This window comes from Bos indicus x Bos taurus, chromosome 2 (genome assembly GCF_003369695.1).
Source record: "Bos indicus x Bos taurus breed Angus x Brahman F1 hybrid chromosome 2, Bos_hybrid_MaternalHap_v2.0, whole genome shotgun sequence".
NCBI classification, from domain to species: Eukaryota; Metazoa; Chordata; class Mammalia; order Artiodactyla; family Bovidae; genus Bos; species Bos indicus x Bos taurus.
In genome coordinates, this window is record NC_040077.1 from 1,726,078 (window position 1) to 1,749,814 (window position 23,737).

At 41.1% G+C, this 23,737-nt stretch overlaps 1 protein-coding gene across 3 annotated transcripts in view; it reads left to right on the plus strand.

Moving 5' to 3' along the window:
* Positions 1–19,281, plus strand: part of PLEKHB2 (pleckstrin homology domain containing B2) — a 49,302-nt gene extending 30,021 nt beyond the window's left edge. For 2 of the 3 annotated variants that reach the window (XM_027554470.1, XM_027554478.1), the window contains exons 7-8: positions 11,384–11,492; positions 16,479–19,281. In XM_027554470.1, the coding sequence (XP_027410271.1) occupies positions 11,384–11,492; positions 16,479–16,615 (246 nt within the window). In that variant the 3' untranslated portion in view covers positions 16,616–19,281. The remainder of the gene's footprint in view (positions 1–11,383; positions 11,493–16,478) is intronic. The other variant, XM_027554484.1, reaches the window with a different exon arrangement.
* The last annotated feature ends 4,456 nt before the right edge of the window (positions 19,282–23,737 follow it).

A 23,737-nucleotide genomic window follows, 5' to 3' on the forward strand; every position in this document is an offset into this window, starting at 1 on the left:
CCCTAGTAGCTTGTGATGCCGAACATCTTTTTGTGCTTATTTGCCATCTGTGTATGCTGTTCAAGTAAGCTGTGTTTTCTTGTCTTTTGCTCATTTTCTAATTGTTTTAATTTTTTTATTGTTGAGTTTTGAGAGTTCTTATGTATATGTTTGAGATAGGAATAATCCTTTGTCAGATCTGTGATCTGTAACGTATCTTTTTATTCTCTTGACAGTGCCTTTCACAGTTTTTTATACAGTCTAATTTATGGTCTTCCCTTGTATGGATCGTGTTTGTTGTCACGTTTAACACTTCACCTAGACCACGTTTCCCAAGGTTTTCTCCTATGTTACCTTCCGGTAGTTCGTAGTCCTGGTGTTTACATACAAGTCATTTCCATTAGCAGTTCATTTTTTAAATTTATGTGTTTGTTTACTGATTTATATTTATTTTTGGCTGTGCTGGGCCTTCATTGCTGTGCGTGTGCTTTTCTCTGTGGCAGCGAAGGCTACTCTCCAGTTGCAGTGCGTGGGCTTCTCATTGTGGTGGCTTCTCTTGTTGTGGAGCCTGGGCTCTAGGGCACGCTGGCTTCAGTAGTTGGAGCACGTGGGCTCAGTAGTGGCAGCTCCCAGGCTCTGGCATGCACACACACATAGCAGGCACGCAAGTAAAGCTTGTGCTTACGTGCTCAGTCATGTCCGACTCTTCTGCAACCCATGGACTGTAGCCCTCCAGGCTCCTCTGTCCATGGGAATTCCCAGGCAAGAATACTGGAGTGGATGCCCATTTCCTTCTCCAGGGGATCTTCTTGACCCAGGGATCGAACCTGTGTTTCCTGTGTCTCCTGCATTGCAGGTGGATTCTTTACAGCTCAGTAGTTGTGGTGCATGGGCTTAGTCTTTTTTTCTTTCAATGTACATATTACATGGAAGCATGTTTCTTATAGACAGCATGTAGTTTCTTATAGGCAACATGTAGTTGGGTCATGCCCTCACCCCCTCATCTGACAAATTTCTAACTTGTAGTTGGTATATTTAAGACATTTATGTTTTTATTGTGTAAGTTTAAGGTGTACCGTGTTACTTTGAGACCTTTCTATAGTGTAAATGAGTGCCATTGTGGCAATATTTATTACTTTACATAATTACAATATAATACTATGGATCTCAAAGCTTATATAATACTTGTTTCAAGTTTGTATTAAAACACATCAGTCATCCTTTCCTGTAGATCATTTACATATAATGTGATTTTGTTACATTAAGCGTGCTGTTTTAGTGTTTGTGTTTTTGGCTCTATTTTTCACGTCTCTGTTCTTTGTCTTAAGCCTTTTGTGGATTATTGGAACATGTCTTATTTTATTTTACTTATTTTTATTTTTTTGGGCTGTACCACATGGCTTGTGGGACCTTATTTCCTGGACCAGGGATGTAACCTGGGCCCTTAGCAGTCAAAGCATGGAGTCCTAACCACTGGATCACCAGGGAATTCCCATAGAACATGTTTTAGAATTACATTTTGATTTATCTGTAATGTTTTGAGTATCTCTTTGTATTGCTATTAATATTTTAGTGGTTGTTCTAGTTATTATGTATATATACATGTTTTTCAGTCAAATGATCGCATTTTATCAAGTGCAGTGAAGTGTCAAACCATTGCCTCTATGATTGTATGTATTTATTGTTGGCTGTGCTGGGTCTTCGTTGCTGCACAGGCTTTTCTCTAGTTGCGGCAAGTGGGGGCTGCTCTGTAGTTGTGATGTGCAGGCTTCTCATTGCAGTGGCTTCTGTTGTTGTGGAGCAGTAGCTCTAGGGTGTGGGGGCATCTTGAGCTGCAGCACACGGGCTCAGTAATTGAGGCTCCTGGGCTCTAGAGCACAGGCTCAGGAGTTGCGGTGCATAGGCTTAGTTGCTCTGTGGCGCGTGGGACCTTCCCACATCAGTATTGAACCTGTCTCTTCTGCACTGGCAGATGGGTTCTTTACCGCTGAGCCACCAAGGAAGCCCAAACCATTACCTCTAAATTCCGTTTTTCTCTCTCGTTTGGTATCATTGTTTTACGTATTTCTTTTACATGTATTGAGAATTTGATGGTGTATAAAAAAATATGGCTGTCAAACTTAGAAAAATCAGTATGTGGTTTTATTATATTTACATGTATTCTGGTGTGACCATACTTTCTTACCTCCTGATGTTTCCAGATTTCTTTTTTTATTATTTACTGTTTAGTGAACTTCCTCTTGTCATTTTCTTAGGACAGATTTGCTAGCAACACATTTTCCATTTTCCTTCTTTTGAGAATGTCTCAATTTCATCTTTTTCTCTGAAGAATGTTTTCACTAGTACAGAATTCTGAGTTGACATTTCTTTCAGCCCTGGGGAAATGAGTGCTTTTTCCTTTGGTCCTCCTGATTTCTGATGAGACATTTGCTATCATTCGAATTTCTTCCCCCTTAAAGGCAGTGCATAGTTTCTGGCTGCTCTCTTTGTCTTTGGTTTTCAGAGGTTTGCCTGTGAAGTGTACATTTGGGGTTAGTCTTATTGGTGTTCATTCATTTTCACACAGGTTTATGTTTCTTGCTAAATTTGGGAAATTTTAAGCTATTATTTCTGGAATTTTTTTTTAGCCCCACCCTCTTTCTCTTCTAAAACTAATGACACAGATATTAGATGTTCCACATGTTTAAAAGTTTTTGATCTTTTTTTTTTTTCTTTAACCTGTTTTTTCTTTGTTCTAACTGGGTAATTTCTACTCTTTATATTCATGTTCATTGCTTACTCATCATCTCTGTTGTTGAGTCTCTTCATTGAACAATTTATTATTTTTTTATTTCCAAAATTTTTGTTTGGTTATTCTTGATCTATATCTTTATATAGTTTTTACAGAGATTTTTCTGGTTTTATGAAGACCCTGTTTTTGTTTTAAATGTATCTCAAATGTGTTCTTACTTATTGAAATATTTTAATGACGCATGCTTGCTCAGTCTCTCAGTCATGTCTGACTCTTTGTGACCCCATGGATGATAGCCTGCCAGGCTTCTCTGTCCATGGAGTTTTCCAGGCAAGAATATTGGAGTGGGTAGCTATTTTCTTTTCCAGGGGTCTTCCTGACTCAGAGATTGAACCCTCACGCATCTCCTGCAATGGTGGGCAGATTCTTTACCACTGTGTCACCTGTGGTAAGGTCATTACCACCTGTCTGTAATTTCTCTTAATGGTAGCTGCTTTAAAGTCCTTCCTAGGTAATTCCAACATCTTTGTTACCTTGGTGTTCGTCTCTTTTGTCTTTTCTCATTTCAATTTGAGATCTTCCTGGTTCTTGGTATGACAAATTATTTTTTATCAAAACCTGGAAATTTTAAATATTATAAGACTGAATCTATTCAAGTCCTGCATTTTAGCAGAGTTCCTTCTAATGCTTCTCAGGTGGGTGAGGCTTGCTTTGTTTCTTCCATGTGAAGGGTGAAGTCCAGGTCTTCCACTGGATCCCAGTTGACTGTGGTTCATTGTCACTTCTCGAGGGCTGGGAATTCAGGCCCTTCTCTAGGTCTCTGCTGACACCAGCCTGCCTGGGAGGTGGAGGGACATTTTCAGCTGTTTCCCATAAGCCTCTCTGTAACTATATAACAATGGTTACTGGTAAGAGGTTGTGAACATACTTCTTCTCCACTCGGTCCCTGTTGATCCTACCCCAGCAGGATGGGAAGGGGCACCTTGTTTCTGCTGGGCAGAGATGAAAGTTCTGGCTCCCTGCATGGTCTCCACTGACACCGGCATGGGACTGGGGCTGCCATGTTTCTATCCAACAGGGATGATATTTCCAGCTTCCTACTTGACCTTCTCTGACGCTGTTCAGGATGGGGTGGGCGAGAGCCTTTCTCCAGACTTAACTTTGCTGGTGGAAGTAATAGCCACAGCTATTTTCATGTTGTTTGGTTGGAGTGGAGCAGGTATTGCCTAAAAATGGTCTCTCTTGCTAGATTACCTTCCCAGGTTCTTTGGGTAGAGACAGCAGGCTTTCTTCGAGGAAGACAAGGAAAGGTCTGCACATACTGGCATTTCTGTGTTGCCACTTCTACTTTATCCAGTCTAGGATGTAGGAGGCAAAAAGAAAACCCAGGGGACTCACTGCATGTCCTTCTTAGGGTCATGAAGTCCGCAGACAGTTGACCGCCTTCTCTCCACCTTTCATAGTCTCCTTACGTTTGTTGTATGTGTAATGTCCAGGGTTTTCAGTTGTATGTAGCAGGAAGAATAGGGAAAACATCTGCATCTATTTTATCCTCCAAAAGCATAAGTCCTATCTCCTGCTTTTGTAAGATAACAGATTCAGATCTGCCTGTGTATTTGCCAGGCTGCAACTGCTCCCTGTGTGGTAGCCTTTGTCACATAGTAACAATAATTGTAATTGTCTGTAAACACATCTACCTTCCCACCAGCTGTGAGCTCCGAAGGGAGGCCAGGCCTTTTATCTCCATGCTTTTCAGTCCTTTACTTGGTCAGTGGAAGCAGTCCACTGCTCATTTCTGGCTGTGTTCTTTCATAGGCATGTTCTGTTGGAAAACTGCCGGTCACCTGTCCAGGCCTCTGTCTTCAGACTCCTCAATAGCCTCAGTCTTTTATATTCTCCACTCAGGAACTTCTGGAAATTGGACTGGGGAGGGTTTTGTGGGAAGGGTTTTGCTACTAGGTTGGTTTTACCAAGAGAAAACTGACGTTGGCTGAATCTCATTTATCACTTAGTCCAAACTGATCATTTTCAAGATGAACAATATAAGGCCTGTAGATAGATGACTTACTGAAGGTCAGGTTAATGGCAGAGCTGAATTGAAGTTAGAATCACTGGCAAGTCCAGTTCTCTTTTTTGTTGTGTTTTTCTGCCTTCTTTATTTTACAGCCTGAAAGTAGGTTTCAGTTATGGGTTTGTATTTTTAGAACCTTAAAGTATATGAGCACACTGTCTCATATTCTTTACTTTTTTAATAGACTGTCATACTTTACGGAGAAGGCGATGGCACCCCACTCCAGTACTCTTGCCTAGAAAACCCCATGGACGGAGGAGCCTGGTGGGCTGCAGTCCATGGGGTCGCTGAGGGTCGGACACGACTGAGCGACTTCACTTTCACTTTTCAGTTTCATGCAATGGAGAAGGAAATGGCAACCCACTCCAGTGATCTTGCCTAGAGAATCCCAGGGACGGCGGAGCCTGGTGGGCTGCCGTCTGTGGGGTTGCACAGAGTCGGGTACGACTGAAGCGACTTAGCAGCAGCAGCAGCAGCAGCAGTCATACTTTATAGACTGGAACTTGGAGAACCAATTTTAATACATTGCCAGTGGTTTCAAATTGTGTTTAAAAAAACTGAGGTATATTTGACATGCAACACTATGTTAGTTTCCAGTGTATAGCATAATCTGTATTGGTATATATTGCAAAATCATCACTGCAGTAGGTCTGTTTAACATGTCACCGTATGTAAAGAATTGTTTTCTTAAATGCTGAGAACTTTTAAGATCTACTGTCTTAGCAACTTTCAAATATGCAGTATAGTAGTATAAACTACAGCCACCGTGGTGTGCATTACATCCCCATGGCTTATTTATTTTATGACTGGACGTTTGTACGTTTTGATTCCCTTACCCAATTTGTTCATTCCCTGCCCACCCCGCCACCCCACCTCTCTGGTTCCCCCTCCTCTTTGGCAACTACCAGTCTGTTCTCTGTATCTGTGAACTTTTTTTTTGTTTTTGTTTTAAAGATAGATTCCACATACAGATGAGATCGTATGGTATTTGTCTTTGACTTCTTTCAAAAACTCAGGGTCTATCCATGCGGACAAAAAAAGGCAAGATGTCCTTTTTTAATGGTAGAATAATATTCCATTGCATATTTGGACCACGTTTTCTTTATATGTTTGTTAATTGATGCACACTTTACATTGTTTCTGTATCTTAGCTATTGTAAATAATGCTGCATTGAACTTGGGGATACAGATACCTTTTTGTGTTAGTGTTTTTGTTTCCTTTGAATAAATACTCAGAAGTGGAATTGCCGAATCAACTGGTAATTCTATTCTTAATTTTTAGAGAAACTTCCTTCTATTATTGTTTTAGATACAGGAGGCACCAGATAAGATAAAATCTTATCATTTTAATATCATTTTAATCATTTTAATATCATTTTAATAATTGTGTTTGAGGGTTCCCTTTTCTTCACATCCTTGTCAGCAGTTGTTATTTTTTGTGTTTTTAATAATAGTCATTCTAACAAGTGCGAGGTGATACTCATTGTGGTTTTGATTTGCATTTCCCTGATGATTAGTGACGTTGAATATCGTTTCATGTGCCTGTTGACCATCTGTATTTCTTCTTTGGGAAGATGTCTATTTAGTTCTTTGGTCTGTTTTTTAATCAGATTGTTTTTTGCCTTTGAGTTGTATGAGTTCCTTGTAAGAAGATATTAACTTCTTATCAGATAACATGATTTGTGAATATTTTCTCCCATTTGATAGCTTGCCTTTTCATTTCGTTGACAATTTCCTTTGTTGTTCAGGAGCTTTTTAGTTTGATGTAGTCTCACATTTTTGCTTTTGTTGCCTTTGATTTTGGAATCAGATCCAAAAAAATCATCACTGTAACCACTGTTGAGCTTATCACCTATGATTTTTTTCTAGGAGTTTTAGGGTTTCAAGATTTTACATCTTTAGTCCACTTTGAGTCAATTTTTGTGTATGGTATAAGATACCATGTATGGTCAAATTTCATTCTTTTGCATATGATTATCTTAACTTTCTCAGCACCATTTATTGAAGAGACTCTCCTTTCCCCATTGTTTTGTATATTTTTGGCTCCTTTGTGGTAAGTGAATTTACTATGTATATGTAGGTTTGTTTCTGGGTTCTCCTGTTCCATTGATTCTGTGTTTATTTTTATGCCAATACCATACTGTTGTCATTACTTTGTAGTTGAGTTTGAAATCTGGGAGCATGATACCTTCAGCTTTATTCTTCTTTCTTTGGCTATGTTGGGTCTTTTGTAGTTCCATATTTCTACAAAAAATGCCATTGGAAATTTGATAGGAATTGCATTGAATCTATAGATTATTTTGGATAGTATGGACATTTTAATTATTCTTCCAATCCATTAGCTTGGAATATATTTTCATTTATTTGTATTTTCAATATCTTTCATCACTGTTGTATAGTTTTCAGTGTATAGGCCCTTCACGTCTTTGGTTAAATTTATCCTAGCCATTTTATTGCTTTTTTGTTTTGTTTTATAATTTTCATTTTATATTAGAGTATACTTGATATACTTAGATATCAAGTGTACTTATATTAGCATATACTTGACTATAATCCCACCACCTCTAGAATGAAAACCACAGTCACGGAAAGCTAACCAAAATGATCACAGGGATCACAGCCTTGTGCAACTTGGTGAAATTGTGAGCCATGCTGTGAGGGATAGATGGGTCATGGTGGTGACTTTTGATAAAATGTGATGTACTGGAGAAGAGAATGGCAGACCCCTGAAGTATTCTTGCCTTGAGAACCCCATGAACAGAATGAAAAGGCAAAAAGATATGACACTGGAAGATAAGCGTCCCAGGTCAGTAGGTATCCAATATGATACTGGGGAAGAGTGGAGAAATAGGTCCGAAAGAATGAAGTAGCTTGGCCAAAGAGGAAATGAGGCTCCGCTGTGGATGTGTCTGGTGGCGAAAATAAAGTCCAGTGCTGTAAAGAGCAATATTGAATAGGAACCTGGAATGTTAGGTCCATGAATCAAGGTAAATTGGACATGGTCAAGAAGGAGATGCCAAGAGTGAACATCAGTACTTTAGGAATCAGTGAACTAAAATGGATGGGAATGGGCGAATTTAATTCAGATGACCATTGTATCTACTACTGTGGTCAAGAATCCCTTAGAAGAAATGGACTAGCCCTTATAGTCAACAAAAGAGTTCAGAGTGAAATACTTGGTTGCAATCTCAAAAATGATAGAATGATCTCCATCTGTTTCCAAGGCAAACCATTCAACACTACAGTAATCCAATCTGTGCTCCAGCCACTAAAGCCAAAGAAGCTGAAGTTGACCGGTTTTATGAAGACCTACAAGACCTTCTAGAACTAACACTAGAAAAGTGTTCTTTTCATCATAGAAGATTGGGATGCAAAAGTAGGAAGTCAAGAGATAAGCTGTTACAGGCAAGTTTAGCTTGGAGTACAAAAAGAAGCAGGACAAAGGTTGAGTTTTGCCAAGAGAATGCACTAGTCATTGCAAACACCCTCTTCCAACAACACAAGAGACAACTCTACACGTGGACATCACCAGATGGTCAATACTGAAATTAGATTGATAACGTTCTTTGCAGCCAAAGATGGAGAAGTTTTTACAGTCAGCAAAAACAAGACCTGGAGCTGACTGTGGCTCAGATTGAGTTCTTTACTGAAGAATTCAGACTTAAATTGGAAAATAGGGAAAACCACTAGGCCATTCAAGTATGATCTAAATCAAAGCCCTTATGATTATACAGTGGAGGTGACGAATAGATTCAAGGGATTAGATCTGGTAAATAAGGTGCCTGAAGAACCGTGGATGGAGGTTTGTAACACTGAATAGGAGGTGGTGACCAAAACCATCCCAAAGAAGAAGAAATGCAAGAAGGCAAAATGGTGGTCTGAGGACACCTTACAAACAGCTGAGAACGAAGACAAGCCAAAGGCAAATGACAAAGGGAAAGATATTCCCAACCGAATGTAGAGTTCCAAAGAACAGCAAGGAGAGATAAAAAGGCCTTTTTAGGTAAACAGTGCAAAGAAATAGAGGAAAACAACAGAATGGGAAAGACTAGAGATTTCTTCAAGAAAATTGGAAGATACCAATTTCATGCAGAGATGGGCACAATAAAGGACAGAAACAGCAGGGACCTCACAGAAGCAGAAGAAATTAAGAAAGTGGTAAGAATATACAGAACTATACAAATAAGATTTTAATGACCCAGATAACCACGATGGTGTGGTCATTCACCTAGAGCCAGACATCCTGGAGTGTGAAGTCAAGTGGGTCTTAGGAAGAATTAATTACTACAAATAAAGCTAGTGGAGGTGATGGAATTCCAGCTGAGCTATTTCAAATCCTAAAAGATGATGCTGTTAAAAGTGCTGCACACATTATGTCAGCAAATTGAGAAAACTCAGCCTTGGCCACAGGACTGGAGAAGGTGTTTTTCATTCCAATCCCAAAGAAAGGCAACACTAAAGAATGTTCAGACTATACAGTTGCGCTCATTTCACATGCTAGCAAGGTTATGCTCAAAATCCTTCAATCTAGGCTTTAGGAGTACATGAACCAAAAACTTCCAGATAAACAAGTTGGGTTTTGAAGAGGCAGGTACCAGAGATCAAATTGCCAACATCTGTTGGATCATAGAAAAAGCAAGGGAATTTGAGAAAAACATGTACTTTTGCTTCATTGACAATGCTAAATCCTTTGACTGTGTGGATCACAACAAACTGTGGAAAATTCTTAAAGAGATGGGAATACCAGACCACTTTACCTGTCTCCTGAGAAACGTGTAAGCAGCTTAAGAAGGAAGTTAGAACCAGACATGGAACAGTGGATTGGTTCAGAATTGGTAAAAGGAGTATGTCAAGGCTGTATATTGTCACCCTGCTTATTTAATTTATGTGCACAGTGTATCATGCAAAATGTAGGCTGGATGAATCCCAAGCTGGAGTTAAGATTGCTGTGAGAAGTATCAAGAGCCTCAGATATGCAGATAATACCACTCTAATGGCAGAAAGCAAAGAGGAACTAAAGAGCCTCTTTGTGAAAGAGGAGAGTGAAAACCTGGCTTAAAACTCAACATTCAAAAAATTAAGAATATGGTCATGGCATTCGGTCCCATCACTTTATGGGAAACAGAAGGGGAAAAAGTGGAAACAGTTATAGATTTTATATTCTTGGGCTCCAGAATCACTGTGGATGGTGGCAGCAGCCACAAAAGACGCTTGCTCCTTGGAAGAAAAGCTATGACAAACCTAGACAGTGTATTAAAAAGCAGAGACATCACTTTGTAGACAAAGGTCTGTATAGTCAAAGCTATGGTTTTTCAAGTAGTTATGTAGGGTGTGAGAGTTGGACCACAAAGAAGGCTGAGTGCTGAAGAATTGATGCTTTTGCACCATGATATTGGAGAAGACTCTTGAGAGTGTCTTGCACAGCAAGGAGATCAAACCAGTCAATCCTAAAGGAAATTAACCCTGAATATTCATTGGAAGGACAGAAGCTGAAGTTCCAATACTTTGGCCACCTGATGAGAAGAGCTGATTCATTGGAAAACACTGATGCTGGGAAAGATTGAGGGTAGGAGAAGGAGGCAACAGAGGAGGAGCTGATTGGGCTGCATCACCGACTCAGTGGGCACGAATCTGAGCAAACTCCCGGAGATAGGACAGGGAAGCCTGGCGTGCTGCAGTCCATGCGATGGCAAAGAGTTGGACATGATTGAGCGACTGAACAACAACATACTTGGTTTACAATACTGTATTAGTTTGAAGTGTACAACAAACTGATTCATCCGTACATATATGTATGTCTATTATTTTTCAGGTTCTTTTCCCTTATAGGTTATTACAGAGTTTTGGGTAGAGTTCCCAGTGCTATACATCAGGTCCTTGTTGATTATCTATTTTATATATAGTAGTATGTTTATCCTGGGCTTCCGTGGTGTGTTAAATGGTAAAGAATCTGCCTGCAGTGCAGGAGACCCTGATTTGCTCCCTGGGTCGGGAAGATCATAATTTATTGTTTTGATGCAATTGTACATAGTATGATTTTCCTAATTGCTCTTTCTGAAAGTTTGTTCCTAGTGTATTGAAATTCAACAGATTTATGTGTATGAATTTTATATCCTGGAACTTTACTGAATTCATTTATTCTTAGTTTTTTCTGTAGAGTCTTTAGGGTTTTCTTTATATACTATTCTGTCATCTGCAAATAGTGACAGTTTTATTGGGTTGGCCAAAAAGTTCATTTGGTTTTTTTCCATACCATCTTACAGAAAAGCCCCAGCAAACTTTTTGGCTAACTCAGTACTTTTTCCTTTCTAGTTTGGATGCCTTTTATTTCCTTTTCTTGTCTAAATGGCTTTGACTTGGCCTTCTCATAGTATGTTGAATAAAAGTGGGTACAGTAGGCATCATTGTCTTGTTCCTGATCATAGAGAAATTGTTTAGCTTTTCATCATCCATTGAGTGTTGATGCTAGCTATGGGCTTGTCATATGTAGTTTTTCTTATGTTGAGATATGTTCTCTTTATAACCATTTGGTTGAGAGTTTTTATTGTAAATGGATGTTGAATTTTAAAATTGTATTTCTAATGGGCTTATATCTTTTTCAGCAGGCGTATGGCTATGGTCCATACAGTGGTGCATACCCACCAGGAACTCAAGTTGTCTATGCTGCAAATGGACAGGCTTATGCTGTACCCTATCAGTACCCGTATGCAGGTAACTCATGCCAGCCTTTCATTCCTAGTTTCTCATCATTCAGTGTGTAGATCAGTGAAGCCTGAGGAAGTTTTATTTGTCAGTTTAGGGGTAAGTGAACTGTAATTTTTCTGGTTATAGATGACAAGTCACTGTGCTATTGAAAAAAAAAAAAAAAGAAAGCATTATATATTTTCACACTGCTTTACAAAGTTAGAGTAGGCTTGGTTTTTAAAACTTCACTGTTGTATTCAGATTCATTCCCAAGATGAGAATTTGTACTTACTGCAATACACTTATATTAACAAATAACCTAAGAGTCGCATTTTAAGGAATAAGAGGTAATCTTTCTCCTGTTTTTTTCCTTCTGGTTGTAGCTTCAAAAATTTTCACTATGGAGGTGATGTTTCATTTTGCAGATGAAGTAGGGGCATGGAAGGGCTCATATTTTACCCTGGGGAAGGCTTATATTTACTCCTTTCGTTTTCATCTCACCTGAAACTAAGTGTTAGGTATGAGCGATTGACCTGTGTAGATAGCAACAAGGAAAATCAGTCCTGAATATTCATTGGAAGGACTGATACTGAAGCTGAAACTCCAATACTTTAGCCACCTGATGCGAAGAACTGACTCATTGGAAAAGACCCTGATGCTGGGAAAGATTCAAGGAAGGAGGAGAAGGGGACGACAGAGGATAAGATGGTTGGATGGCATCACCGATTTGATGGACATGAGTTTGAGCAAGCTCTGTGAGTTGGTGATGGACAGGGAAGCCTGGCTGCTGCAGTCCATGGGGTCTCAAAGAGTCAGACATGACTGAGCATCTGAACTGAACTGAGATAGCGTCAAGTCCTGGGTGCAGCCTGGGCAGGGGGACGTCTCTAGGGTGGAGGTCAAGAATATGCTGGCAGTGGTGCTGGAGCCTACAGCCAGGGCAAGGGTGACCTGAGCTATGTGGCTGATGGCCTGAAGAGTGAGGCCATACCCAGACCCCAGGGAGCAGGTGAAGTCAGGCAGGTGCAGTTCTCAGTGAGTACGGCATGTCAGAGCGACACACATGAGAGCGAACTGATGAATGGATTGGAATGGGAGCCCAGAGGTTGCTGAGAGATCAGGAATCTAGCACAGTGCCTTATCGCAGAAGCAGTGGAGGGACAGTGTTACCAGAATAGTGAGTGGTCACTGATATTAATGCCGCAAAGAAGCCAGTGGGGTTGCCACAGAGTCTGGTTTTCCCCAGACTCACAGTTAGTGGTGGTTAGTGGTGCGTTAGCACCTAATAGAGTAGAGTTTCTCCAGTTACCTGTTTTGGGAATCTGATGCTGATCATTAAGGTAGTGTAGACTCTGAAGAGTTTTGCCTTGCTTGATTTTTTTTTTTTTATGTCAAGTTGAAAACCAGTGAAATAATGATACTAAAAAATGAGATATTTGTCTATCCTCTGATCCTAGCACAGCTATTTTTGTTTATTTTCTTCTTATAAAATAATAGTTTCATCTTTGTTATCTTACATTACTTTTTTGGAGTGTGTTTGCTTTATTTTGTTTGGTTTTGTTAATGGCATTACATTACGTTTTACATTCCATTCTCATTTAAAAATTTTATATATTTTGTCCAGAGGGCTACATAATCTTCATTAGTATTTTTTAATGATTGCATCCTATCATATGGGGTAATATGAAGTCTTCTAGTACGTATTGGCTGTTTACTTTTTCTGTTCAATTTTTCTGTCATAGATATTGCTTTGACTGTTTCTAATCAGTTTGTTTTTTATTCCTGTTAAGTATGTCTTAGAATACATTTTTGATTTATGTATATTAATATGTCAAAGGGCATAAACATTTTGTTTTGATACATTTTAAAATTATAAAAGTTTACAGTAAGGACAGTAAGTGAGCTGTTAAATTTACCTGTTACCAACTTTAACAGTTACAGCATCTTGTTTCATCTGTACCTTTTTCCCCAGCTCTGGATTGTTTTGAGGGAAGTTTATACTTATTTCATTTCATCTGACGGTATTACAGTAACTCTTGATGCTGTGCATTTACTAAGTTGTTTCCCAGAGTAGGTCACCAGTTTATAATGCCCCAGGAGTTACTGATGTGCTGGTTTCTCTGCAGTTGCATCACAATTGCCTGCTGTTTTTGTCGTGCTCTGAAAGTTTTGATAACCTCACTAGATCTTAACATGGAACCAGGTTGCCTTAGTTTACATTTCTGATTACTGGCAAAGGTAAAGATTGTGTAATTGTTTACAAATTAAATCTTCTCTTGTATAAATTATTTTTTCCCATTTATTTTGCAGTTTGTGTTCAGTTTTTAAGTCCTAGCCTATTTGTCTGATGAGAGCCAGACTTTTATTCAGCCCCTAGGCCATAGATTGGGATAATCCTAGCTGTTTCTTACTCTGTAGAAGAGCAGAAGTTTTGTGCTTGTGAAGGGAATTTTTACACACAGGATTCCATCCCTGCCTTTGACTTTCATCATGAAGAATGAGACAGCATTCTCGGTGCAACCTCAGATAACTTGCTGCTGAGGGCTGAGTGCAATTGGTAGGCATTTGGCATTTGCCTCATGACAGCCAAATGCCTACCAACCAATTTAAAAAGTGCTGTGTACACACTGTAAGTGTGCTTGCTGTGAAAGGGCTGCTCAGTTGTGGTCGTCCCACAGCAGCATCATGCTGGGAACCAGACAGGAGCTCTTCATTTGGCCTTTCTAGGACTCTGGTGCTTTGCCAGCTTCATGACGCACTGCCTTGCAGTGTCCATAGAGGCCATTGTGCAGAGAAGGTTAAAGGCCTCTCTTTAATATTACTGAAACCGGTGGTCAGTCAACAAATTTAAAAAGTGCTGTGTACACACTGTAAGTATTCTGTTTTAATTTTCCCACACTAGTGGACATTTGTTCAGTTGTCGTTTGATGTGGGCTTGAGGTCTTTGGTTTGAATTGGCTCCTTTGGTTAGAGTCCTCTGTTTCTGTCTTGTCGAGATGGTACTCATGACATGTAATTGCTCTGTGGTTTCCAGGGCCAAGTCTGAGAGAACACCTCTAGATTTTGTAATTCTCAATTTCTTGGTTTGATAGTAATTTGTAAAAGTTATCTACCTTTATTTAGTCTTTCCAGGATCTTCCCAACCCAGGAATCGAACCAAGGTCTCCTACATTGCAGATGGATTCTTTACCATATGAGCCACCAGGGAGGCCTAAAGTATCTGACTTAGTTGTTCTTAAAATATCTCAGTATCTTCCTTTTCTACATTCCTGTTTGGATCATTTATGTAAAGATTAAATTAGGTAATTAAATTAAGTACAGTTTGGAAATGTTCCCCAGCTGACTTTGATAAAGACTTAGCTTTTGGTAGGAACAGAGATGAGCTGCAGGAGAAGTTGGCTCCTGGTCATGGAGTGAGGGGGTCCTTCTGTGGAGCTAAAGCTGGAATGCAGATTTAGATTTTCCAGGGGTCTTTAAATTAGGTCAGCTATAGGGTCCTGCTGTATTACATGTTACTAGTTGGAGTTGCCTAATTGAAATTTTTAAAATTTCAAGGCTGTGATTATGAATGCTACAGTTCACCAGTTATGTAGTTTAAATATTACATTAAAAAAAGAAAATCCTTGCTTCTAGTGTTATTGTCTGACCTTGATAAGCCTTTAGGTTTATAATGGTCTCATTTTCCTACTCTGTGGCTTTGATGCTTCTCTTTCCTTCATCATATCAGAGGCATTGGGGTCTGAGTGCACACTGTAGCCAGAGTGCCTGAGTTGGCATGCACTCACTGTGCTCAGGCCCCACGTACCTCCCTCTTTGCCTGTTTATAGAATAGGGATAACAGTGAGCTCAACTCCTAGGATTGTTGTGAGGATTAAGTGAGTCTATACATATAAATGCTTGTAACACTGTAAGTGCTTAGACTGGTAAGCACTTATCATTTAGGATCTTCATTCTTCATGGACATATCACTATTGGATCAATTTCTCACTTTTCCTAGGGTTGAACTGTTAAGAGAATAATGGGTCAAGGAGGAAAGTTAACACTGTATGTGAGGAAATTTATTTACAGTTGTGCTGGGTCTTTGTGGTTGCGTGTGGGCTTTTTCTGGTTGCAGAGACTGGGGGCTCTTCTCTTGTTTAGAGCACAGGCTGTAGGGCCTGCGGGCTCAGTGGTTGTAGCTCGTGGGCTCTGGAGTGTGGGCTCAGTAGTGGTGGTGCACAGGCTTAGTTGCTTTGCAGTATGTGGAGTCCTCCTGGTCTGGGGATCGAACCTGTGTCCACTGCATTGGCAGGTGGATTCTTATCCACTGCACCACCAGGGAAGTCCTGTGGGAACAATTTTAAAGCTAAGTAGCTTTTGGACAACATATTGTGAAATACAGAAGAAAACAAACATTTCCAATTGAGAACTTTAATTGTGCAAATAACTTTAAATTTGTTTAAAGTTTGTTTTTGAGATGTTTTCCCTCTGACAAATATTTTTCTCCATAAAGGCATAACATTAAAAATGGAGAGCAGATTACGTTAGCAGATTTAAGGCTTAATTTAAATTCATTAACTTCTGGATGGGGATCCTTGGCCCTCCCAGTCTCTAGGCTTTATGTGTCTCCTGTGTTCCTGGTCTGCCTGCCATCCTGATGAACACTATGGGGCCTGAAGCGGACACTGTGGGCTGGGGTTTGCAACTTCATTCGGATTCTGCTGTCTGTAGTGTCCGGGACTGTGGACCTTGGGAAACTGAGCATCTTGATTTTCTCTTAGTTCCATCTTAAATATGGGATATCCCCCTCACTCGGCCAAGCCGAGTCCCCTTCACCTGTGGTGAAGGAGAGCTGGGGAGCACTCACCAAAGTCACCCCCCACGCCTAGCTCTCTGAGGGAGACGAGTCTGTAGGAGGAATGCTGTGCATGGAGAAACCTCAGGAAGGGTCCCAGGCAAGTGAGCTGTCTTTCTGAGTGAATGTTGAGCTTCACAAACTGCTCCTCAGGAATCTGTTCTTTCCTTCTTTTCCAGGGCTTTATGGACAGCAGCCTGCCAACCAAGTCATCATTCGTGAGCGGTACCGAGACAACGACAGCGACCTGGCGCTGGGCATGCTGGCCGGAGCAGCCACAGGCATGGCCCTGGGGTCTCTGTTCTGGGTCTTCTAGAGTCCGTGGAACCTCGGCGTGCATAGCTTCTGATACCCCGTGTGCAATAATATGATTTGCAGGGCATTTCTGTTTGTTACAAATGTTTTTAGTAATAGGTTTAATAGTTCTTTTGAAAGTAGTGACAAAATGCTTATAAGTACATAGAAGTACTGCAGAGAAAGCTTCGGACTGCTGTTTAGCTAAAATGTGGACTCTGTGGCGGCACTGGCTCATCCGAGGGGTTTCCTTATAAAACTCTCGCAATACTTTATTTAAACACACCTGTTTTGAAAGGCCATTTTGTTTTTAGAGTTAGGCCTTACTTCTTAAGGGATAATTTTAGTGTTTTGCTGGTAACATGGTGATATATGAGTGAGTGAATGGCCGTGGCAAGAAAAACTGCAGTTTTTTTGGTTTAATGTCGGACTTTGAAACCTCAGACCAGAACTGGCTGCATGTTACTTCAGGAGTTATAGGCTGGAACCTTCCTTAGGCAGCGGTGTGATATCCCACAGCCTCTGGGGCTCCAGCAAAGCTGACTGCTCAGGACGATGGATGGGATGACAGTTTCCCCCCTTGAAAATGATGCTTTTTCATTTTATTCTTATTTGTTTGTTTTTGGTAGTGATACTTGGAAAGCATCCCAAATTAGGAGTAGACTTGAGTGTCAACATTTTAGGGCTTTATCATTTAAAACTTGAAGAAGGCACAACAACTACAAAAAGGTGTGTGGAGGTAGATTTATCTTTTTCAGAGGCATCATGGTTTTAGTGTTTGCTTTGGGCATTTTTTATTGCCGCTTCAGCCTACTTATAGCTTATTTTTCTACTTGTTGAGAAAGTATTATTAAGAGAATGCTGAGGAAAGTGAAATGAGAGCCATAGTTGCAGTGTTCCTGTTCCAGGGGATTGGGCTGCACGGAGGATGTGTTTCATGTCCTTCTGAAGGCTGTTGATGAGCCCATCTCCTGTCTTGTGTAGGACTGGGCACTGTTGCTGCCCCTGAGCTCTGTGCTGCATGGTGGGGGAAACTCAGGTTATAGGTGGGAATTTCGGCCCAGAGACATGAATGACCTGCTGAAGATACCTTTCCACCTGACCAGGACACTGGCCTTGCTTTTATTTCTGACTTTAGTGTCACAGAGAAGCTTGAACCATTTAATTTTGAGCCCCAATTTATATGTGAAGCTCTGAAAAACCAAGGGTCCTGCATTTCTGTAATTTTCTTATTTCTTTAGCTATGTAAATTTTAAAACTTCAGTTGTTCCAGTTTTCTGTCCCGCATGTTTTAAAAAAATGTACATTTACAAAGGCACATTGAAGGTCTCTGCACCTATACTCCATGTGGCCATGTTTCCATAAAATACACTCCTGGTAGCACAAATTCTGTTTTTATTTTATGTGGCCAGTTACAGACACAGTCTTTTGTTTCACTTATCAGTCCACTCCACCTCTAAGGCAGACTTAAATAGATCTATCTCCGTATGAAAACCGATGCCAAATGAACGTTGTGGTGACCACAGGTCTGTTTCCCTCGCCAATTCTACTGTACTTGGTGACACTGGAGAGTCTGTTTCCAGCTGAAAAGAAATATACTTGGCTGTCATGTCTTGGGATGTGTCATGTGGTGGAAAGTTGCCACGTGTGATGTATGACAATACTGCTTTTGATGGTTAAAAATGTTACTTATTTTACATCATATGTAATCAGAATAGCTTTGTTCAGATGGTAATCATTATTCAAGCTGTATCCTTTACAAGCAAAATACTAAACTCAGTTTTTAATGTTGCACTGGAATGTTAATTTTGAAATAGGAATTACTGGAACCACAGATACTGAGTTATGTCACTGAAATGCCCTTGAAGGAGATGGTCTCCCTGTGTTCTGCCCCCTGACAGAGTGGGGGGACCTGTGGACTGAAGTCCTGACATACATGTGCTCCCCCATCTCCAGTCCCTGTCCCTAGCTGGGCAAGCCATGCTGGGCAACTGAAGTTGAGCCTGGAAGTTCACTGTCCCTAGTGACTTCATCCTGAGAGGAAATGCGTGCTCAGCATAAAGACGGGCTGAGATGTTTCATTTCCCTGGCTCCAGTTCTCATAGATGCCAATCTTTTGGTCACCTCGCTTAGGTAGTCCTAAATCAAGAAGTTAGGTGAGTTGGAAGGAACTTGTTCACTTTAACTGAAGTAAAATGTTTAGTCAGCATTTTATTTCCATGTGCACTTTTAAATAGTTGGCCGTTGATGTTGCACACATGCCAGTCTGCTTGTTTCTTAGCTCTGTGCATTTAATTTCTTGAGTTAACTTCAAGGTTAGATTTAAAGAGAAGGGAGAGATGAGCGACTGTGTTTCAGATCAACATTCATGAAGTGGGCCGGACCGGGATGCAAGATCTGGATCATGGGAGAAGTTCCTGCCATTGATACAGAATGACCCACGTTTGTTTTCTACATTAATTGTGATTCTGTGCGATCTTTTTCTCCTTCCCAAGTTTATAGACACCGGCATGGAATGCAGTTCCATTTTTTTTCCCCTCGGGTTGGTATTTTCTTTTCTCTTCTGATTGCTTGCCTGTCTCCAGTATTCTGTTGTGTCCTCTGAACCAGTTTTTCCCTGTATATGCAAATTGTATGTTTATAAGTGAAAATGTTAATACATTAAATGATTGTTAACCTTAAAGCATATTTCACTGACTTCTATTGTTTTTTAAATTCAGTTTATTTAAACTATAAAGATAAAAACAGTTCATGCATTTCTCCCATTCCCCACTATCTCCTCTGGCAAACACTGATCTGTTTTTTTTTAAAAATTATTTTGTAGTAACACAGCTTTTTCTGCTGCATCACAGGCAATAGGAATGCCATTTCTTGAGCTTTCCTTAAGTGCTAGGGAATGTATTGTCATCAGAAAACAATAACTCGTTAAATTCCTGTCTTAACTCTGTAAAGGAAGTATTTATCCTGGTTACACTGAGTGAAACTGAGGCTCAGAAGTTAACATTCTTTTCTCGAGAGCACAGTTACCTTCCTCAACTTGGCAGTGTGGGTTCAGTAACTTTTCAGATATCTTTGGGTACGACTTTGTGTTTTTGTTGTTTTGTTTTAAAAAATTATTTAAAATTTTCTTTTGTTTCTGAATTACTCTCCTCTGGGCTTTTATGTCTATCTCCTCTGTTGCAGACCTCCATTAAGTTGTGATGTGTGGTTGCCTGTCATAGTTTAAGATGAGGAGTCTTCATCTGAAAGCTCTGAGTCTCTTGGTTTCATTTCTTCAGAGAATAATTCTCTAGTATTTTACCTGGGGACAGTTATTTCTGGGTATGGGGGAGGGGTGACATTCACACAGACTTTGTAAGCTGTTTTACTTTTCAGCTGGACTTCATTCTCATCTTGTCATGCTGTCTCTGGCTCTTTTTTTTTTTTTTTTTTTTAATATTTTAGTTGTTTTTGAATAGGTCTCTCACACACACACACACACACACACACACGCACATACATACATACATAGATTCAGAATGAAAAGATTCACTAAAGGGTCTTCTGTCTGCCCATTTCCTACCTTCCCTTTGCTTAACTACTCATACTGGTTTATTTATCCTTTGTGAGTTTTTCTTCATGCATATATAAACTAGTACAAAGATAAATTCTTATTTTCCTGCCTTTTTTTTTTAATGAAAACAGATAGTATATACACCAGTGGTAGTCAGACTTTTTAGTCTCAGGATCCTTCTATAGGATTAAAGTTTTGAGGCCTCCCGAGAACTCTTTAAGGTGAGTTATATCTATCATTATTTACTATATTAGATAATAAAGTTGAAAAATTTAAAAACTTTACAAAATGGTAAACCCATTGTATTTGAGAAATAGACTTTATAAAAAATATTTTCCAATACAAAATCAGTGAGGCCAAGTTTTTTATATTTGAAAGATTTTAGCATCTGGCTTAATAGCTGGATTTGTTTATCTGCTTATGCAGTCAGTCTGGTTTTTTGTTTTTGATTGAAGGATAGAAGGAAATAAGGCCTCATGTAGACACAGAGTTGGAGAACCTTGCAGACCCTCTGAAAGGGTCTTTTGCACCCTCAGGGATCCTTGTATCATACCTTGAAAACTGCTGATATATGCTGTTTTATCCATTTTTTCACTTAACATATCTGAGGTATTTCCATATCAGCACATAAGGAATTTGCCCATTCATACCCTTTTATTGGGTTGGCCAAAAAGTTCGTTTGGGTTTTTCCCTAAAATGCTACGAAAAACCTGAACAAAGGTTTTGACCAGCCCAGTACTTTCACTTAACAAGGAATGAAGTATATTGTTCAAAAGTGGCTCATCTCAGTGTGGGGCTCGTGGAGGTATTGTGCTTTTCTTGACCTTGTGGAACTAGTGGATGACAAGGTTATTTGGAGCATATCTGGAGCTTCTCCATTGGTTGGTGCCTCCAGGATCACACCAACACCTGAGACTGGGAGTTGGAGAATGGTGTGCACAGAGGCTGACTGCTGTGATAAGCCACCTCAGGGGCTGAAGGCCAAAATCTCTATTGCTCAAGTCTGCATCCGTGAGGCCTGTGTGGGAGCAAGACTTTTGCTCCTGGTAGTCATGTGGAGATAAGGGCTGCTTCCGTCTGGCACCTTGGAGTCCTCAGGGAGCTTCTGCATCCCGCTGGAAGACGATGGGGAGGATCCCTTCCCAGCTTGGCAGTGGTGCTCAATCTTCTCTCATTCCAGTGGTGAGAGCTAGTCACATGGCCCTAATGCCATGCAAGGGGTTTGCTGCTGCTGCTACTAAGTAGCTTCAGTGGTGTCTGACTCTGTGTGACCCCATAGACAGTAGCCCACCAGGCTCCCCTGTCCCTGGGATTCTCCAGGCAAGAACACTGGAGCAGGTTGCCATTTCCTTCTCCATTGCAGGAAAGTGAAAAGTGAGAGTGAAGTCACTCAATCGTGTCCAACTCTTTGCGACCCCGTGGACTGCAGGCTACCAGGCTCCTCCATCCATGGGATTTTCCAGGCAAGAGCACTGGAGTGGGGTGCCATTGCCTTCTGCAAGGGGTCTAATGCTAATGCTAATGCTAAGTCATTTCAGTAGTGTCCGACTCTGCGCAACCCCATAAACGGCAGCCCACTAGGACTGCAGCCTACCAGGCTCCTCCATCCATGGGATTTTCTAGGCAAGAGTACCGGAGAGGGGTGCCATTGCCTTGGGGAGGTGTAAATCTGAGCTCAGGAAGAAGTTGCCCTGGCTGCAGCTGCTGATGAGCCAGAGTAAATGGTAATTACTGATGGTCAACTATCCTTAACACTCAGTGGAAGTCAGATTTCTATTAACCCTCACTTGTACAGCATTTACTGGTTAATAAGAAGGAAAGTTATGACCAACCTAGATAGCATATTAAAAAGCAGAGACATTACTTTGCCAACAAAGGTCTGTCTAGTCAAGGCTATGGTTTTTCCTGTGGTCGTGTATGGATGTGAGAGTTGGACTGTGAAGAAAGCTGAGCGCCGAAGAATTGATGCTTTTGAACTGTGGTGTTGGAGAAGACTCCTTAGAGTCTCTTGGACTGCAAGGATATCCAACCAATCCATTCTGAAGGAGATCAGTCCTGGGTGTTCTTTGGGAGGAATGATGCTAAAGCTGAAACTCCAGTACTTTGGCTTCCTCATGCGAAGAGTTGACACATTGGAAAAGACTCTGATGCTGGGAGGGATTGGGGGCAAGAGGAGAAGGGGACGACAGAGGATGAGATGGCTGGATGGTACCACTGACTCGATGGAGGTGAGTTTGAGTGAACTCCAGGAGTTGGTGATGGACAGGGAGGCCTGGTGTGCTACAATTCATGGGGTCGCAAAGAGTCAGACATGACTGAGTGACTGAACTGAGCTGACAGTGGACAGTTGCAAATTACATGTAAATTGTTGGTTCATGTAATGCAGATGTTGTTTCATCACAATTTTTTTGTTGCTTCATTATTTCTTTGCCTTCTTACCAATTGATTGGCAGGTTTGCACCTAGAGAAAGACATTCACCCTTTCCAACAAGGAATATAGTCATTACATCCATTCTTTAATACATTAAATTCATTCAGTCTATTAAATATTCACTGAGCATCATGGCAGATTATATCCTGGCTCCTCACTATTTCTGCTCCCCTGATTCTCTGTGAGTTACACATTCTTGCCTGTTGCTCTGTTATTTTTGGGGTCTGTTCTTGCACTGGGAAGAATGGACCTCTGTACCTCACTTGAGATGTGGGGTGTGGTGATTTTTGGCTTAGAAACATTGAGGTCCAAACTCTTGTGCCCAGGGGCTGATGAGAAATGCGTGTTCCTGGGACTCAAGCACAAAGTCCTGAGGGGGTCCAGGGTGGGCTGGAGTCTGCACTTTCAGCAGCCCCCAGGGGATTCTGTCCAGCCTTGACTTTTCCCCGGTCTTAGCTTCCCAGTGCCCTACCTGACCTGAACATTTCTGCCTTCCTCTCCTCTACAAGGAGCATCTTCCCTCCTGCAATCTTCAGTGCCTGCTGACAACCTAGGAAGCTTTTCTCCCCTTTCCAGCTCTGATGAGAGGAGTGACACAGTGGGACACAGTGAGGGATGGGTGCCTGGCACTGGCTTTGCGTGTCTGTCTGGCCTTTTCTCTGCCTGGCTGATGGGAAGTTAAATCAGAAGTGCTTCCCTGTGGGCCCTAGGAGGGCTGGTGACGTTGTGCCCTCCAGGTGATGCAGTGGACCTGGTGTGCTCTTCAGCCTCTCAGGCAGGGCCTGCCTGGTTCTTTCAGTTACCCATCAGAGGCCAGGTGAGCACTGCCTAGGCAGGGAATACATCCTGGGTGCAATGGGTGACTGAGGCCTAAAGTTTCTGCAGGGAGGTGTCCTGGGCAATGTGCCATGGAGGCTCTTTAGCCCAGTTTCAGCCACCTCACCTGTCCAAATAGGTACGGCAGGTACAAGGACAGGCTATAACCACCCCACAGACATGCAGTAGGGACCACATGCAGGACTTGGGGCCAGCACTGTGGGAACATAGACAGCATGGGCTCTGCAAGTCTCAGCTACTTCTTCCAAACTGAAAGTTGCTCAGTCTTGTCTGACTCTGCGACCCCATAGACTATACAGTTCATAGAATTCTCCAGCCCAGAA